We start from the raw sequence: 19,592 nt of genomic DNA, 5'->3' as shown, positions 1-19,592 counted from the left end.
GATGGAAAGTCAGAAGTTCGCCAAATGGATTGTGATGGACTCTGAAGGGTAACAGGAGAGAGCTTGCCAAATTTGCCAGAATATCCACCAAATTGTTGTGGATAGATAGATAGATAGATAGATAGATAGATAGATAGATAGATAGATAGATAGATAGATAGATAGATAGATAGATAGATAGATAGATAGATAGATAGATACTTTATTGATCCGAGGGAAATTGAAGTTTTTTTTTTTTGTTTTTTATATAGATAGATACCTCATGGATTTGCTGTACGTCTGCTCACCTTAATCCGCACCTGAAAGACCTGCAGTTTTCATTTGATGAAAAGTAAGAAGATCATCAAAGGGATTATGAATGAGTCCAAAGGGGAACAGGACAGAGCTTACCAAATTTGCCAGAATATCCAGCAAAGTGCTGTGGGTAGCGCATGCTTTCGCTGTACGCGGGCGTCGGCCCACCATGGACTGTTGCCTCAAGCATTGGTTGTTCAGTGGTAGAATTCTCGCCTGCCACGCGGGAGGCCCGGGTTCGATTCCCGGCCAATGCATCCTGGATTTTGACTTGGTCCTTCAATGTTAGACAGTCCCTGAACAACAGCGTTACAAAGGCTCCCACAATGTCAGACAGTGCCTATACTGCCATAGGGTCTGGAAGTGCCTGACCTTGCTACAAAGTGTCCAAGCTTGTTTGTTGCTCTACATTTCAACCCCAACCCAGAGCACTTCAAGTGGACCCATGGGATCCGTAGCTTTTTCTTAAGTTGAGACACAGACAAACTTGCGCTGGGCATCCCAGCTCAGGAAACTTGGACGTTCAAAAAGGATTGCGTCAAGGCACACATCAAACCACAACTGTGAAATACTTGCAGTTTTTATCTGATGGAAAGTCAGAAGTTCGCCAAATGGATTGTGATGGACTCTGAAGGGTAACAGGAGAGAGCTTGCCAAATTTGCCAGAAAATCCACCAAATTCTTGTTGATAGATAGATAGATAGATAGATAGATAGATAGATAGATAGATAGATAGATAGATAGATAGATAGATAGATAGATAGATAGATAGATAGATACTTTATTGATCCGAGGGAAATTGAAGTTTTTTTTTTTTTGTTTTTTATATAGATAGATACCTCATGGATTTGCTGTACGTCTGCTCACCTTAATCCGCACCTGAAAGACCTGCAGTTTTCATTTGATGAAAAGTAAGAAGATCATCAAAGGGATTATGAATGAGTCCAAAGGGGAACAGGACAGAGCTTACCAAATTTGCCAGAATATCCAGCAAAGTGCTGTGGGTAGCGCATGCTTTCGCTGTACGCGGGCGTCGGCCCACCATGGACTGTTGCCTCAAGCATTGGTTGTTCAGTGGTAGAATTCTCGCCTGCCACGCGGGAGCCCGTCGCGTATAGCTGTGACGGACGATCAGCCAATATGAAGCAACGTAAAATCAGCCAATAGGAAGGAACATAAAATCAGCCAATGGGATGCGTCCATTTTATTAAGCTACGGCGTTCAAACGCTTACTTAGAGGTGTGGGTTCAAAGCCCCACTGAGACATTAGAGATGAGATTGAGGATGATTGTAATTCATGAAAGATACTTCAGTTGTTGATATCTTGCAGTTTTTCCAGTGAAACACATTGTTTAATATTGACTTTGATAGATTCCCTTTGTTGTTACCTTGTTTACTGAGAGTGAAGTACCTGCCTGAAGTTGATCATTTACAAATCATTTTAGTTTAAATTTTTTATTTATTCATATTTACTAAGATCTGAATATATCACTGATTTTCTTGTTTTCTTTTCTGTACAGATGAAATCATGCACACGTTCTAAAAAGTAATATAAAAGTATGAAACAGCACTGAAATGTCCATGCTGGTGAACCAGCAGCAGTAGAAGAGGTGAACATTTTTATTCAGACAAAGTCAAGCACATATTTGAGACATAACATACATAACATCTGACATAACATTAAAACTTGCTTGTCAAAACTATTTATTTACATATATACATCTAATCCAAATAAAATAATTACAAAGAAGGCAATTAGTGCTTCTTTTCATCCACCCATCTTTGTCTCTCTAGCACATAGAATGGAGATGCCTGAAAGTCTTTCCAGCTCATCTCTCTGGTCATGCCCTTATCCTTGTACAAAGAGTACACTTTAGAAGGGCAGTAGATGTATTTTCCTGCCACTCCTGGGAAGTTCGAATGGATGTGTGGGCTGTTCGGCCCCTGTTTCAGTTCCAGGTGACAGAATCTGCAGAGGCGGCCAGTTTGATGGGGGGGGTCTGGTCTTTTCCTTTTTTTCTCCACCTTATCCTCCACCCTTTTTTTGGTTTCCTCCAGCTCCCTTCGGAAGAAATCAGTTTTTGCAAACTGCTCAAAGGGCATCATTGCATCAGAAAATCCCTCAGCAGCATAACTTTGATGCACCTTCTTTGAGCAGTAGAAATAACGAACAGGCCCCTGTTGAAAAAAGTGATGGATGGTGGATCCATCAGTCTCGTATCGAGACTTGGGCTGTCCACAGGCAAGACATGTCTTTGTCTGCCTTTTCTTCTGCTCTGGCTGTTGCTGTTGCTGTTGCTGTTGTTGTTGTTGTTGTTGTTGTTGTTGTTGTTGTTGTTGTTGTTGTTGTTGCTTTTCCAAGATGCCCTGCACAATTTTCTCAAGGGAGTCTTGGGTTAGAGGTGTGGGCAGGGCAGGTTTGGGGAGGTTGACAACAGCTGCCTCCATGGTGACCACAGGAACACTAGCCGTCTCACTCCCCTCTGTTAAAGAATGCCACAGCTGCTGAGTGTCCAGAAGTTTTTCCTGGCTTGTATTTAAAGAAGAACTGGTGTTCAGCAGTTTTGCCAGGTGCTTCACATAACGAGAAATGTGCAGCCTGGTTGTGGGGTGTAGCAAGCTGTTTGGATCTGTGGCTGACTGATGGACCATGTCTGCATAATCTTGATCCACAAGCTTCAGGAGGTCCTTCTCTCCATGGTATTTCTGTAGCAAGTTGTCAATAGCTACTTTCATGGGTGCTGTCCAGCGTGTGTGGTCCAGCACAAAAACTCGTCCACCAGTTTTTTTGGGACCAGTGCGGGCACTCCTTGGTGAGGAACTCAGAGGCAGGGGCAGGGCATGTGAGATTTCTGGAACACATAAAGCAATAATAGTTCATCAGTTAATCAAGTTATTAAATAACAATATGATGTTGAATCATATATCCAAAAAAGTACATTTACTTTTCTTATGTGAATATATGCTTTACATATACAATACTTCTATTCAGTACATGGCTTTATTTACTGCTCATTGCTTAATGTATTGTGTGTATTTCTTGTTTTAGTCATATTTCTAAATATATTCCTGTTTTTCCTATTGCTATATGGTGTAACTGTAATGTCTGAATTTCCCCAGGGGATTAATATGTTTTTTCTGATTCTGACATACTCATTGCTGCTGGAGGATCCTGGACTTCTTCTGATTTCCTCTCCTGCTTTGGCAGTGCACCAGCAGAGAGCGGATGGCGGACGGGTGGTGCTGGTCCAGGATTTGCCACGCCCCTGGGCAGTGTCCAACTCGAGGGAGGCGCCACGTCTGGAGCTACATCCTCAGCAGGGGCAGCAGGTGTTTGCAGTGGGGGCGGAGGCACAAGAGCAGCAGGCTCATCTCTCTTTTGAGTTCTGTGCTTGTCCCAGTCCAGTGGGACCGGACGGCAGCCTGGCTCACTGTACTGAAGGCCAAACCTCTCTCCAGTGTCCCTGTCGGAGAGGAGAAATGCAGCATACTTCTCCTTCCCTGTGACTTTTGTGGAAGCAGCATTTAGCTCGCACATCAAAGCTGGGTCAAAGACAGCAGGGAGGACGACACCTGGCTGTTTAAGGTCGACCAGCCGCTGGTAGTTCCACCGTGCCACCCCCGTCATGCCCTGGGCCTGGAATAATTCAGGGGAGACATGAGTGCCAGTGACCCAGTGAGCCTGGTGGAAATGGTACCCTTCCTGCTGCGATGTGCCTCTGACAGGGATCCAGATGGGGACTTTGGCACCTTCACCAGGCACGTGGTTCAATTGCAGAGTTCCTCCGTACCTGTACATTATGCCCTCGGAGAGTTCAGGGTCACTGAGGCAACCACGGAGAATGTGCACCCTCTGCACTCGCCACATCTTCAGCATGGACGGCTTGAAGAGTGGGACATTGTTGGGGTCCGTGGCCTGGTGAAAGTGACTCAGGACTCTCTCCACTCTGTCCAGCAGCTCTGTTGGATGCGGTAGCTTAATCCTGCAGTGCTCCCGTATATGTTGTTTCGTGGGATTCGCTGGATGAATACCACAGAACCTATAGGCATCCTGGAGCCTCTTTAGGTCTGCCTGATCGACAACAGAGAAGGCAGCAGAGAGGAGCTGACAGAAGGTACCGTACAGAGAGTGATGCTCGGAGGTGCACCCCCGTGAAAAGCGCCTCAGACAATGAAACAAGTCCAGTTTTACAACAATGTTGTTGTTGTAATGTGACCGTGAGGCACAGTTGTTTAACTGCCCACCAGAGGTCGCTCCAGCAACAATTGACGGGGTGGTCTTCCATGCGTCCCAGTGCAGATGTTCATCAGGGATGCAGTCAGGGATCTTGAATGCAGCACAGCAATCCCTTATGTAAGGCACAAAAAGACAATTAATAAAAACATTTAAGAAAAGAAATTCAATTAAAATCTTTATCTTTGTTAATGACAGAAAAACAATTTTGAATTGGATTATGAAAACATAAGATGGCTGTGCTCACCTGTCCATCCAGTGGTAGCCTGCCTTTTCCACTCCAGCGTTGCTGTACCTCTTGGCCAACCCCTGGTACATTGGCTCCAGGGACCTCTCTGTCTCAGACTGAACCATCACCCAGGAAACAATGAGCCAGTTTTCATTCATGACAGCATAACTGGACATGACCCCAGAGGCTAAGGTCACCTTCCTTGCCACTTTCCTGGTGTGGTCAGACCTGAAGACTCTTCCAAATGTTCCCTGGAGGAGCCTGGACATAGCTGGCTCTTGACGTTTAAACTCCTCCAGCAGGCAGTCAGTCAAGTAAAAACCAGACACAGAGACTCCACCCCAGCCATCTGTGTTGTTGTATGTCCCGAAAGCCCGTGGCTGGTTTTCCCTTCTCAGGAACTGCCCAATGGTCCTCTGACCATACACTCCGGCCTCAGCATCTCTGACAGTCTCTATGGCATGCAGGTATGCCAGGTGAGCTCGCTCATACTTGAGGTGCAAGAGCTCATTCACCTGGTTGGCCATATCAGTTGGTGACTTGCCAGTGCGCCTCAGCTCATCCATCACAGACTTGCAGATGGCCTTCTTGTAGGTCAGGAACGCAGGCAGAAGGTTGGTGAAGCGCTTGGGCAGTTTCTCCAGCCATTGTGGACTGTCAGCAAACCAGGTCTTTCGGCAAGCCTTGCAGCAGAGTCGTGAGGAGAGGATGAAATATTGACCGCTGGTGCCAACAATTACTCGAGGCCTGCCCACCCCTGCAGAGACCACCTGTGGACTAGGACAGCCATGGAGACAGGGCAGGATGTAATTGTTCCTCAGCCTGATCATAATGTCACTCTCAGGTTTCCAAATAAAAAATGGGTGGAGCTGAAAGAAGTTAGGGGATGGGAGCTCAGCCACAGAATCTATAAGCTCAGGTTGTGGAGGAAGCCGCAACAATGAAATGGCGTTCCCTGGATTACGCAGTGGACGAGACCCAGGCCACAGTCCGAGATCCTGAAGCTCTGTCCTCATCCAGAGCTTCTGGTGCTGAGAACAGTTCCAGCTGCTCATATCACGATCAGGCCCGGGCACAGGCACAGGAACAGGAACAGGAGGCTGAGTTGAGGGAACTGGGATTTTAAAAAAGAAGGATGGCAGGACACAAAAAAATTATTATTTGTTTGGCTGTGATAATTATTAAAGGTTGCATAGTTAGCGTGAACACTTTAGAGAACAATTAACACAACATCTCAGTGTCAGAAGTTCAGACAACGGAGGGCATGTTTACATTCTCTACGTTCTTACCATCTTCAACACTGTCTTCAAGACTGGGTTCTTTTTTGGCAGAGGTGGGAGCAGCACTTGTGCTGGGAGCAGCACTTGTGCTGGGTCCTGAAAAGGAGTACAGTCTTTCTGTTATGTATTTGTAAAGGCAATAAACATAAACAAATAATGACAAAATATAAAGAGATTGTGAACATTATTACCGCTTGTCACTATCTTTATATTCTAACCTCTCCCTTTTCTGGGAGCTCCTGAGCTCTCTTAGGTTCCATGGGACTGTTGGTGAGGATGGCCTGCCCAAACACCCCCCCCCCCCACCCCCCGAGGACGGCCTGAATTGACGCTATATAAATAAAGATTGATTGATTGATTGATTGATTGATTGATTGATTGATTGGTTATTCTCAGTTACGTCAGCTGCGTGTTAAGCAGATTTGCAATTGAACATCAGCCATACAGTTAAATGGAAACATACTGTACCTGGTTTTGACTCAGGCCTCTCTGGTTTTGTGGTACCAGTAGTCTCCTTGACTAGGAAGGCCAGCTCTGGTGGAAGGGGCACAGGTGTCTTCCTTTTCACACCCGGTGACACTGATGCAGCTACAGGAAAGTTAATATGCTCATCATTTATTATTTTACAGTCACACACTTAATCATGCAATTGTTATGATCTTTTTTATCCAACATAAATCTTGTGTGTGAAGATACATTACTAATGAAGCTAGTTTAGAACCTGAGTCTGATTTATGAACAGTATTACAGTATGTTTACCTCCACCTTGTGATGCCTGAACTGTAGTGGTAATGTTGGCCAGGGGTTTGGACAGCGCCGCAGAAGGAACTAAGATAGACAAAATGATCAGTCATTTCCAAATTCACAATGCAAGTGCTGGTGTTAGTAGGAACTTAAATTGTCAAACTTTACTTCTCCTGCTTTTCAAAATCTTGAAATGTTAAATTGACGAACAAACAATACTAATCACTACTCTCTAGTCTAAGCAGGAGGAGCGTTATGACTTAATGAACAAGCATGCATTCAAGTATTAGTGCCCAATGTTATGCCCAATATATTTGTTTGTTAATAAAACATGCATTGAAAACAGAATGCTTACTTACCCTCATCGAAGTGATCAATTCATAGTCCTTAGGACGGCAAGTATAATGGCAGCTAACAGTATTATTAATAGAACACAGCCGGAACATGGCCAGAACACATACGACACGAAGAAATTCATTAAATACAGGTTCAATGTTGAGGGGGGATGCATCATGTAAAAGAATCGTACTCCTGTACTGAATTCTGTTATTTAAAAACCTGTCTTTGATCCTGGGGAAACTCCTGGTATGGCAGCAGCTGGTTACAAACAGAAAATGGGAAATCAGATGTAACACAGAGTTTGCCACTGTAAGTTCTGACATCAATCAGTCAATGTAATAAAAGGGTACTTACAGGTCTTCACTTCTATTTCAGAGGACTTCATGCTCATCATCGCGCTCTCAAGCTCTTCATCCTCATCCATTGCTGTGGTCCAGACAAATATTACAGGGTACAAAAAAAGTACAAGTTCACATAAATTAGGATAAGTTCAAAGTATTAGTCACAAGTCATCAGAAGTGGCAAATAAAAATATGAATGATAAACATTTGTCATGTCATCAAAAACTGCTTGTAAAAATATAAATGAATTAATTTACCCAGGGGTTTGGGGACCCTTAAAGCAGGTTGTGCAGGTGGGGAAGCAGAGTCCGACTGCTGCCTCTTCTGCAGGTACTGCTGCAGCTTGAACATGCGTGTACCTGGGACACAGCTCTTCCCCAAAATAAAGGTTGCATAGCCATCAGCTCTGCTGTCCCATATCTCCTTCCAGGTGCTCTTGGCTCGAGTACCAAAGCCAACCAGTTGGTCATCTTCCAATGAGGCTGCCACATGACCCCCTCCACTGGACTCATAGGTTAGGAGAGACTGGATCTCAGCAAAACTCAGGGAGTAATTGACAAAGGACTGTAGGCTGTCCTTGTTATGCCCTTCAGTCACACTGACTCCTGACTCTTCCTCCTTCTGCAAGTTCTTAATAAGATACATCGTGTACCCAATGTCATTTTCCAAAAGCCACCTGAAAGACTTCCCTTTATATTTTCCAAACTGCAGGATGTAGTCTCCCAGCACCTCTGTTCGGTCTGAGGCGTCCCCTCCTCTCTGACGGACCACAGTCCGAGCATTTTGATGAACAAGGTCTTTCCGTATGGGCGCAGACTTGTCCTGCAGACTGGAGTCCTCCTTAATTCTCCTGGCTTCCACTGATGGCTCCTGGAGGAGAAATCCGAGTGGTCCCTTGCGGAACACAACACAGACTTTCCCGGGAAAGAACGACATTTTCTTGTGCATCTTTACCTAATAGAAGAAAATGATAGAATTTTAGGTTATTATAATGAAATACTTTGAGAAGGTGTTTGTGAAAAAATACTACAGTTTTCTCAATCACATGCTATAATCTCACTCAACAAAGTGACCAACTAAACATCTTAGTGCTGCAAAACTTCTCTGAAGATCTTGGATCTTTAGGAAAAAGTTCACACGGTGAAGAAGACAATGGTTTTTCACACCTTTTTGATCTTCCCCTACTCTGGGAGCCAAGGGAGGGGTGTGTGTGTGTGTGTGTGTGTGTGTTTGTACATCTGAGTGTCTGCTTGAGATCTAAAGGGTAAGAAGGTGGGGGAGCATCAGGAGTGGAAAAGTACAGGATGTGGGGGGGAGGGGGGGGGGGGGACCCTGTTTGTGCGTGTGCCTAAGCACCTGTGTTACAACTATAGTGTAACTGATAAAAGTTTACTCTATGGCACCACTTAAAAGATAATGTTATAATAAGCTGGTAGTATCAGTCTCTTAAGAAGTAAGCGATACTGAGGCAATGTTAACTCTTCAACACATTGTCAGAAACCGACTGACCATAATATTTGACATTATGACAGAAAAACTATTCGTAATAATACATATAACGATCATGTTCATTCATGATTAAACTTTTATTTTACCATTTCTAACTACTGTAGGCTACATACAAGCCAGTAGCCCGTCTCGTTACGTTGGCCTTCCGCAACATATACGGGCTACCAATATTAAATGACATGTAAACCGTAACCGTAAACAAAAATATAAAATATGTTCATTCATCATTATCGCGTATTTACAACACAGGCAAAGTAATTTATAACTACGAGCTATGTATGCTCTTCTCTATAGACCAAGTGAGCGGTGCTGAGGTAACTTTACCTACCGCAACATTAGAAACGGACTACCACGATAGGTTATCATAATAACACATAATGAATGACATGAAAACTATACATATTTAAATTGGAGAGTTTTTTAAGGATTTGGCGATTAATTTCCCCAAGAGAAATGAGCCCCGCGCGGGCTCTGAGAGGTGACACAGAGTCAGTGTCTGTAAAGTGGGAAAGAGCTGTCAAGATATCATCTAAAAACATGAGAACTGAATACATGCTATTTAATAATGATCATGTTCATTCATCATTTATCCCGTTATTACACCAAAATTGTCTGAGAGGAAAGTTGCCGAAGTTCTGCCACATACTGACGGCTACGTTACACAGGCCTATACAAACTACCGCTAAATAAAACCTTGATTCCATAAATTGACCAACATTTATGCCAAACAAAGTCTCTTACCTTCGGTTAATGATAACTCCGCCGTGAAGAGATTGAAAAAAGAGAATGTCGTCTTGTTTCCACCGAGGTCAGAGGCGAATAAAAGATTCTGAGGCTGCGCGAATCCTGAAATACACTCGGGACAGCGCCACATAGTCGTAGTGGCCAAAAGTATATTACATCCGTAGTGGTTCAGCACTACCATAGAGAATGAATGGGAAACGGTTTAGGGCGCTCAGCTAAATAATTCTCGCTGGCCACGCGGGAGCCCGTCGCGTATAGCTGTGACGGACGATCAGCCAATATGAAGCAACGTAAAATCAGCCAATAGGAAGGAACATAAAATCAGCCAATGGGATGCGTCCATTTTATTAAGCTACGGCGTTCAAACGCTTACTTAGAGGTGTGGGTTCAAAGCCCCACTGAGACATTAGAGATGAGATTGAGGATGATTGTAATTCATGAAAGATACTTCAGTTGTTGATATCTTGCAGTTTTTCCAGTGAAACACATTGTTTAATATTGACTTTGATAGATTCCCTTTGTTGTTACCTTGTTTACTGAGAGTGAAGTACCTGCCTGAAGTTGATCATTTACAAATCATTTTAGTTTAAATTTTTTATTTATTCATATTTACTAAGATCTGAATATATCACTGATTTTCTTGTTTTCTTTTCTGTACAGATGAAATCATGCACACGTTCTAAAAAGTAATATAAAAGTATGAAACAGCACTGAAATGTCCATGCTGGTGAACCAGCAGCAGTAGAAGAGGTGAACATTTTTATTCAGACAAAGTCAAGCACATATTTGAGACATAACATACATAACATCTGACATAACATTAAAACTTGCTTGTCAAAACTATTTATTTACATATATACATCTAATCCAAATAAAATAATTACAAAGAAGGCAATTAGTGCTTCTTTTCATCCACCCATCTTTGTCTCTCTAGCACATAGAATGGAGATGCCTGAAAGTCTTTCCAGCTCATCTCTCTGGTCATGCCCTTATCCTTGTACAAAGAGTACACTTTAGAAGGGCAGTAGATGTATTTTCCTGCCACTCCTGGGAAGTTCGAATGGATGTGTGGGCTGTTCGGCCCCTGTTTCAGTTCCAGGTGACAGAATCTGCAGAGGCGGCCAGTTTGATGGGGGGGGTCTGGTCTTTTCCTTTTTTTCTCCACCTTATCCTCCACCCTTTTTTTGGTTTCCTCCAGCTCCCTTCGGAAGAAATCAGTTTTTGCAAACTGCTCAAAGGGCATCATTGCATCAGAAAATCCCTCAGCAGCATAACTTTGATGCACCTTCTTTGAGCAGTAGAAATAACGAACAGGCCCCTGTTGAAAAAAGTGATGGATGGTGGATCCATCAGTCTCGTATCGAGACTTGGGCTGTCCACAGGCAAGACATGTCTTTGTCTGCCTTTTCTTCTGCTCTGGCTGTTGCTGTTGCTGTTGCTGTTGTTGTTGTTGTTGTTGTTGTTGTTGTTGTTGTTGTTGTTGTTGTTGTTGCTTTTCCAAGATGCCCTGCACAATTTTCTCAAGGGAGTCTTGGGTTAGAGGTGTGGGCAGGGCAGGTTTGGGGAGGTTGACAACAGCTGCCTCCATGGTGACCACAGGAACACTAGCCGTCTCACTCCCCTCTGTTAAAGAATGCCACAGCTGCTGAGTGTCCAGAAGTTTTTCCTGGCTTGTATTTAAAGAAGAACTGGTGTTCAGCAGTTTTGCCAGGTGCTTCACATAACGAGAAATGTGCAGCCTGGTTGTGGGGTGTAGCAAGCTGTTTGGATCTGTGGCTGACTGATGGACCATGTCTGCATAATCTTGATCCACAAGCTTCAGGAGGTCCTTCTCTCCATGGTATTTCTGTAGCAAGTTGTCAATAGCTACTTTCATGGGTGCTGTCCAGCGTGTGTGGTCCAGCACAAAAACTCGTCCACCAGTTTTTTTGGGACCAGTGCGGGCACTCCTTGGTGAGGAACTCAGAGGCAGGGGCAGGGCATGTGAGATTTCTGGAACACATAAAGCAATAATAGTTCATCAGTTAATCAAGTTATTAAATAACAATATGATGTTGAATCATATATCCAAAAAAGTACATTTACTTTTCTTATGTGAATATATGCTTTACATATACAATACTTCTATTCAGTACATGGCTTTATTTACTGCTCATTGCTTAATGTATTGTGTGTATTTCTTGTTTTAGTCATATTTCTAAATATATTCCTGTTTTTCCTATTGCTATATGGTGTAACTGTAATGTCTGAATTTCCCCAGGGGATTAATATGTTTTTTCTGATTCTGACATACTCATTGCTGCTGGAGGATCCTGGACTTCTTCTGATTTCCTCTCCTGCTTTGGCAGTGCACCAGCAGAGAGCGGATGGCGGACGGGTGGTGCTGGTCCAGGATTTGCCACGCCCCTGGGCAGTGTCCAACTCGAGGGAGGCGCCACGTCTGGAGCTACATCCTCAGCAGGGGCAGCAGGTGTTTGCAGTGGGGGCGGAGGCACAAGAGCAGCAGGCTCATCTCTCTTTTGAGTTCTGTGCTTGTCCCAGTCCAGTGGGACCGGACGGCAGCCTGGCTCACTGTACTGAAGGCCAAACCTCTCTCCAGTGTCCCTGTCGGAGAGGAGAAATGCAGCATACTTCTCCTTCCCTGTGACTTTTGTGGAAGCAGCATTTAGCTCGCACATCAAAGCTGGGTCAAAGACAGCAGGGAGGACGACACCTGGCTGTTTAAGGTCGACCAGCCGCTGGTAGTTCCACCGTGCCACCCCCGTCATGCCCTGGGCCTGGAATAATTCAGGGGAGACATGAGTGCCAGTGACCCAGTGAGCCTGGTGGAAATGGTACCCTTCCTGCTGCGATGTGCCTCTGACAGGGATCCAGATGGGGACTTTGGCACCTTCACCAGGCACGTGGTTCAATTGCAGAGTTCCTCCGTACCTGTACATTATGCCCTCGGAGAGTTCAGGGTCACTGAGGCAACCACGGAGAATGTGCACCCTCTGCACTCGCCACATCTTCAGCATGGACGGCTTGAAGAGTGGGACATTGTTGGGGTCCGTGGCCTGGTGAAAGTGACTCAGGACTCTCTCCACTCTGTCCAGCAGCTCTGTTGGATGCGGTAGCTTAATCCTGCAGTGCTCCCGTATATGTTGTTTCGTGGGATTCGCTGGATGAATACCACAGAACCTATAGGCATCCTGGAGCCTCTTTAGGTCTGCCTGATCGACAACAGAGAAGGCAGCAGAGAGGAGCTGACAGAAGGTACCGTACAGAGAGTGATGCTCGGAGGTGCACCCCCGTGAAAAGCGCCTCAGACAATGAAACAAGTCCAGTTTTACAACAATGTTGTTGTTGTAATGTGACCGTGAGGCACAGTTGTTTAACTGCCCACCAGAGGTCGCTCCAGCAACAATTGACGGGGTGGTCTTCCATGCGTCCCAGTGCAGATGTTCATCAGGGATGCAGTCAGGGATCTTGAATGCAGCACAGCAATCCCTTATGTAAGGCACAAAAAGACAATTAATAAAAACATTTAAGAAAAGAAATTCAATTAAAATCTTTATCTTTGTTAATGACAGAAAAACAATTTTGAATTGGATTATGAAAACATAAGATGGCTGTGCTCACCTGTCCATCCAGTGGTAGCCTGCCTTTTCCACTCCAGCGTTGCTGTACCTCTTGGCCAACCCCTGGTACATTGGCTCCAGGGACCTCTCTGTCTCAGACTGAACCATCACCCAGGAAACAATGAGCCAGTTTTCATTCATGACAGCATAACTGGACATGACCCCAGAGGCTAAGGTCACCTTCCTTGCCACTTTCCTGGTGTGGTCAGACCTGAAGACTCTTCCAAATGTTCCCTGGAGGAGCCTGGACATAGCTGGCTCTTGACGTTTAAACTCCTCCAGCAGGCAGTCAGTCAAGTAAAAACCAGACACAGAGACTCCACCCCAGCCATCTGTGTTGTTGTATGTCCCGAAAGCCCGTGGCTGGTTTTCCCTTCTCAGGAACTGCCCAATGGTCCTCTGACCATACACTCCGGCCTCAGCATCTCTGACAGTCTCTATGGCATGCAGGTATGCCAGGTGAGCTCGCTCATACTTGAGGTGCAAGAGCTCATTCACCTGGTTGGCCATATCAGTTGGTGACTTGCCAGTGCGCCTCAGCTCATCCATCACAGACTTGCAGATGGCCTTCTTGTAGGTCAGGAACGCAGGCAGAAGGTTGGTGAAGCGCTTGGGCAGTTTCTCCAGCCATTGTGGACTGTCAGCAAACCAGGTCTTTCGGCAAGCCTTGCAGCAGAGTCGTGAGGAGAGGATGAAATATTGACCGCTGGTGCCAACAATTACTCGAGGCCTGCCCACCCCTGCAGAGACCACCTGTGGACTAGGACAGCCATGGAGACAGGGCAGGATGTAATTGTTCCTCAGCCTGATCATAATGTCACTCTCAGGTTTCCAAATAAAAAATGGGTGGAGCTGAAAGAAGTTAGGGGATGGGAGCTCAGCCACAGAATCTATAAGCTCAGGTTGTGGAGGAAGCCGCAACAATGAAATGGCGTTCCCTGGATTACGCAGTGGACGAGACCCAGGCCACAGTCCGAGATCCTGAAGCTCTGTCCTCATCCAGAGCTTCTGGTGCTGAGAACAGTTCCAGCTGCTCATATCACGATCAGGCCCGGGCACAGGCACAGGAACAGGAACAGGAGGCTGAGTTGAGGGAACTGGGATTTTAAAAAAGAAGGATGGCAGGACACAAAAAAATTATTATTTGTTTGGCTGTGATAATTATTAAAGGTTGCATAGTTAGCGTGAACACTTTAGAGAACAATTAACACAACATCTCAGTGTCAGAAGTTCAGACAACGGAGGGCATGTTTACATTCTCTACGTTCTTACCATCTTCAACACTGTCTTCAAGACTGGGTTCTTTTTTGGCAGAGGTGGGAGCAGCACTTGTGCTGGGAGCAGCACTTGTGCTGGGTCCTGAAAAGGAGTACAGTCTTTCTGTTATGTATTTGTAAAGGCAATAAACATAAACAAATAATGACAAAATATAAAGAGATTGTGAACATTATTACCGCTTGTCACTATCTTTATATTCTAACCTCTCCCTTTTCTGGGAGCTCCTGAGCTCTCTTAGGTTCCATGGGACTGTTGGTGAGGATGGCCTGCCCAAACACCCCCCCCCCCCACCCCCCGAGGACGGCCTGAATTGACGCTATATAAATAAAGATTGATTGATTGATTGATTGATTGATTGATTGATTGATTGGTTATTCTCAGTTACGTCAGCTGCGTGTTAAGCAGATTTGCAATTGAACATCAGCCATACAGTTAAATGGAAACATACTGTACCTGGTTTTGACTCAGGCCTCTCTGGTTTTGTGGTACCAGTAGTCTCCTTGACTAGGAAGGCCAGCTCTGGTGGAAGGGGCACAGGTGTCTTCCTTTTCACACCCGGTGACACTGATGCAGCTACAGGAAAGTTAATATGCTCATCATTTATTATTTTACAGTCACACACTTAATCATGCAATTGTTATGATCTTTTTTATCCAACATAAATCTTGTGTGTGAAGATACATTACTAATGAAGCTAGTTTAGAACCTGAGTCTGATTTATGAACAGTATTACAGTATGTTTACCTCCACCTTGTGATGCCTGAACTGTAGTGGTAATGTTGGCCAGGGGTTTGGACAGCGCCGCAGAAGGAACTAAGATAGACAAAATGATCAGTCATTTCCAAATTCACAATGCAAGTGCTGGTGTTAGTAGGAACTTAAATTGTCAAACTTTACTTCTCCTGCTTTTCAAAATCTTGAAATGTTAAATTGACGAACAAACAATACTAATCACTACTCTCTAGTCTAAGCAGGAGGAGCGTTATGACTTAATGAACAAGCATGCATTCAAGTATTAGTGCCCAATGTTATGCCCAATATATTTGTTTGTTAATAAAACATGCATTGAAAACAGAATGCTTACTTACCCTCATCGAAGTGATCAATTCATAGTCCTTAGGACGGCAAGTATAATGGCAGCTAACAGTATTATTAATAGAACACAGCCGGAACATGGCCAGAACACATACGACACGAAGAAATTCATTAAATACAGGTTCAATGTTGAGGGGGGATGCATCATGTAAAAGAATCGTACTCCTGTACTGAATTCTGTTATTTAAAAACCTGTCTTTGATCCTGGGGAAACTCCTGGTATGGCAGCAGCTGGTTACAAACAGAAAATGGGAAATCAGATGTAACACAGAGTTTGCCACTGTAAGTTCTGACATCAATCAGTCAATGTAATAAAAGGGTACTTACAGGTCTTCACTTCTATTTCAGAGGACTTCATGCTCATCATCGCGCTCTCAAGCTCTTCATCCTCATCCATTGCTGTGGTCCAGACAAATATTACAGGGTACAAAAAAAGTACAAGTTCACATAAATTAGGATAAGTTCAAAGTATTAGTCACAAGTCATCAGAAGTGGCAAATAAAAATATGAATGATAAACATTTGTCATGTCATCAAAAACTGCTTGTAAAAATATAAATGAATTAATTTACCCAGGGGTTTGGGGACCCTTAAAGCAGGTTGTGCAGGTGGGGAAGCAGAGTCCGACTGCTGCCTCTTCTGCAGGTACTGCTGCAGCTTGAACATGCGTGTACCTGGGACACAGCTCTTCCCCAAAATAAAGGTTGCATAGCCATCAGCTCTGCTGTCCCATATCTCCTTCCAGGTGCTCTTGGCTCGAGTACCAAAGCCAACCAGTTGGTCATCTTCCAATGAGGCTGCCACATGACCCCCTCCACTGGACTCATAGGTTAGGAGAGACTGGATCTCAGCAAAACTCAGGGAGTAATTGACAAAGGACTGTAGGCTGTCCTTGTTATGCCCTTCAGTCACACTGACTCCTGACTCTTCCTCCTTCTGCAAGTTCTTAATAAGATACATCGTGTACCCAATGTCATTTTCCAAAAGCCACCTGAAAGACTTCCCTTTATATTTTCCAAACTGCAGGATGTAGTCTCCCAGCACCTCTGTTCGGTCTGAGGCGTCCCCTCCTCTCTGACGGACCACAGTCCGAGCATTTTGATGAACAAGGTCTTTCCGTATGGGCGCAGACTTGTCCTGCAGACTGGAGTCCTCCTTAATTCTCCTGGCTTCCACTGATGGCTCCTGGAGGAGAAATCCGAGTGGTCCCTTGCGGAACACAACACAGACTTTCCCGGGAAAGAACGACATTTTCTTGTGCATCTTTACCTAATAGAAGAAAATGATAGAATTTTAGGTTATTATAATGAAATACTTTGAGAAGGTGTTTGTGAAAAAATACTACAGTTTTCTCAATCACATGCTATAATCTCACTCAACAAAGTGACCAACTAAACATCTTAGTGCTGCAAAACTTCTCTGAAGATCTTGGATCTTTAGGAAAAAGTTCACACGGTGAAGAAGACAATGGTTTTTCACACCTTTTTGATCTTCCCCTACTCTGGGAGCCAAGGGAGGGGTGTGTGTGTGTGTGTGTGTGTGTGTTTGTACATCTGAGTGTCTGCTTGAGATCTAAAGGGTAAGAAGGTGGGGGAGCATCAGGAGTGGAAAAGTACAGGATGTGGGGGGGAGGGGGGGGGGGGACCCTGTTTGTGCGTGTGCCTAAGCACCTGTGTTACAACTATAGTGTAACTGATAAAAGTTTACTCTATGGCACCACTTAAAAGATAATGTTATAATAAGCTGGTAGTATCAGTCTCTTAAGAAGTAAGCGATACTGAGGCAATGTTAACTCTTCAACACATTGTCAGAAACCGACTGACCATAATATTTGACATTATGACAGAAAAACTATTCGTAATAATACATATAACGATCATGTTCATTCATGATTAAACTTTTATTTTACCATTTCTAACTACTGTAGGCTACATACAAGCCAGTAGCCCGTCTCGTTACGTTGGCCTTCCGCAACATATACGGGCTACCAATATTAAATGACATGTAAACCGTAACCGTAAACAAAAATATAAAATATGTTCATTCATCATTATCGCGTATTTACAACACAGGCAAAGTAATTTATAACTACGAGCTATGTATGCTCTTCTCTATAGACCAAGTGAGCGGTGCTGAGGTAACTTTACCTACCGCAACATTAGAAACGGACTACCACGATAGGTTATCATAATAACACATAATGAATGACATGAAAACTATACATATTTAAATTGGAGAGTTTTTTAAGGATTTGGCGATTAATTTCCCCAAGAGAAATGAGCCCCGCGCGGGCTCTGAGAGGTGACACAGAGTCAGTGTCTGTAAAGTGGGAAAGAGCTGTCAAGATATCATCTAAAAACATGAGAACTGAATACATGCTATTTAATAATGATCATGTTCATTCATCATTTATCCCGTTATTACACCAAAATTGTCTGAGAGGAAAGTTGCCGAAGTTCTGCCACATACTGACGGCTACGTTACACAGGCCTATACAAACTACCGCTAAATAAAACCTTGATTCCATAAATTGACCAACATTTATGCCAAACAAAGTCTCTTACCTTCGGTTAATGATAACTCCGCCGTGAAGAGATTGAAAAAAGAGAATGTCGTCTTGTTTCCACCGAGGTCAGAGGCGAATAAAAGATTCTGAGGCTGCGCGAATCCTGAAATACACTCGGGACAGCGCCACATAGTCGTAGTGGCCAAAAGTATATTACATCCGTAGTGGTTCAGCACTACCATAGAGAATGAATGGGAAACGGTTTAGGGCGCTCAGCTAAATAATTCTCGCTGGCCACGCGGGAGGCCCGGGTTCGATTCCCGGCCAATGCAACCTGAAAGACCTGCAGTTTTCATTTGATGAAAAGTAAGAAGATCATCAAAGGGATTATGAATGAGTCCAAAGGGGAACAGGACAGAGCTTACCAAATTTGCCAGAATATCCAGCAAAGTGCTGTGGGTAGCGCATGCTTTCGCTGTACGCGGGCGTCGGCCCACCATGGACTGTTGCCTCAAGCATTGGTTGTTCAGTGGTAGAATTCTCGCCTGCCACGCGGGAGGCCCGGGTTCGATTCCCGGCCAATGCATCCTGGATTTTGACTTGGTCCTTCAATGTTAGACAGTCCCTGAACAACAGCGTTACAAAGGCTCCCACAATGTCAGACAGTGCCTATACTGCCATAGGGTCTGGAAGTGCCTGACCTTGCTACAAAGTGTCCAAGCTTGTTTGTTGCTCTACATTTCAACCCCAACCCAGAGCACTTCAAGTGGACCCATGGGATCCGTAGCTTTTTCTTAAGTTGAGACACAGACAAACTTGCGCTGGGCATCCCAGCTCAGGAAACTTGGACGTTCAAAAAGGATTGCGTCAAGGCACACATCAAACCACAACTGTGAAATACTTGCAGTTTTTATCTGATGGAAAGTCAGAAGTTCGCCAAATGGATTGTGATGGACTCTGAAGGGTAACAGGAGAGAGCTTGCCAAATTTGCCAGAATATCCACCAAATTGTTGTGGATAGATAGATAGATAGATAGATAGATAGATAGATAGATAGATAGATAGATAGATAGATAGATAGATAGATAGATAGATAGATAGATAGATAGATAGATAGATAGATAGATAGATAGATAGATAGATAGATAGATAGATAGATAGATAGATAGATAGATAGATAGATACTTTATTGATCCGAGGGAAATTGAAGTTTTTTTTTTTTTGTTTTTTATATAGATAGATACCTCATGGATTTGCTGTACGTCTGCTCACCTTAATCCGCACCTGAAAGACCTGCAGTTTTCATTTGATGAAAAGTAAGAAGATCATCAAAGGGATTATGAATGAGTCCAAAGGGGAACAGGACAGAGCTTACCAAAT

The 19,592-nt window shown here is 44.1% G+C and overlaps 2 protein-coding genes across 3 annotated transcripts; both read right to left on the bottom strand.

The window, feature by feature from the left end:
• Positions 1-2,019: 2,019 nt before the first annotated feature.
• Positions 2,020-9,937, bottom strand: LOC306828183 (uncharacterized protein). 2 transcript variants are annotated; one of them, XM_079350477.1, is made up of 10 exons: positions 9,712-9,937; positions 7,719-8,415; positions 7,475-7,546; positions 7,340-7,378; positions 6,797-6,865; positions 6,506-6,625; positions 6,047-6,133; positions 4,776-5,871; positions 3,530-4,643; positions 2,020-2,820 (listed from the first exon to the last, which is right to left on the bottom strand). In XM_079350477.1, exons 2-10 carry the CDS (start codon positions 8,407-8,409, stop codon positions 2,050-2,052), a joined length of 4,059 nt encoding a protein of 1,352 aa, XP_079206603.1. In that variant the 5' UTR covers positions 8,410-8,415; positions 9,712-9,937; the 3' UTR covers positions 2,020-2,049. The 2 variants fall into 2 exon arrangements, with proteins under 2 accessions (XP_079206603.1, XP_079206604.1); XM_079350478.1 differs by lacking the exon at positions 9,712-9,937 and having other exon boundaries at positions 7,719-8,515.
• A 642-nt stretch (positions 9,938-10,579) lies between these two features.
• Positions 10,580-18,487, bottom strand: LOC306828195 (uncharacterized protein). Its single transcript, XM_079350497.1, has 10 exons — positions 18,271-18,487; positions 16,279-16,975; positions 16,035-16,106; positions 15,900-15,938; positions 15,357-15,425; positions 15,066-15,185; positions 14,607-14,693; positions 13,336-14,431; positions 12,090-13,203; positions 10,580-11,380 (listed from the first exon to the last, which is right to left on the bottom strand). The coding sequence occupies exons 2-10, from the start codon at positions 16,967-16,969 to the stop codon at positions 10,610-10,612; spliced, it is 4,059 nt and encodes a 1,352-aa protein (XP_079206623.1). The 5' UTR covers positions 16,970-16,975; positions 18,271-18,487; the 3' UTR covers positions 10,580-10,609.
• Between the last annotated feature and the right edge of the window lie 1,105 nt (positions 18,488-19,592).

This window comes from Symphodus melops (assembly GCF_947650265.1).
Source record: "Symphodus melops genome assembly, chromosome: 1".
NCBI classification, from domain to species: domain Eukaryota; kingdom Metazoa; phylum Chordata; class Actinopteri; order Labriformes; family Labridae; genus Symphodus; species Symphodus melops.
Note: the sequence above shows the minus strand (reverse complement) of the source record. Positions and strands in the feature narration are given on the sequence as shown.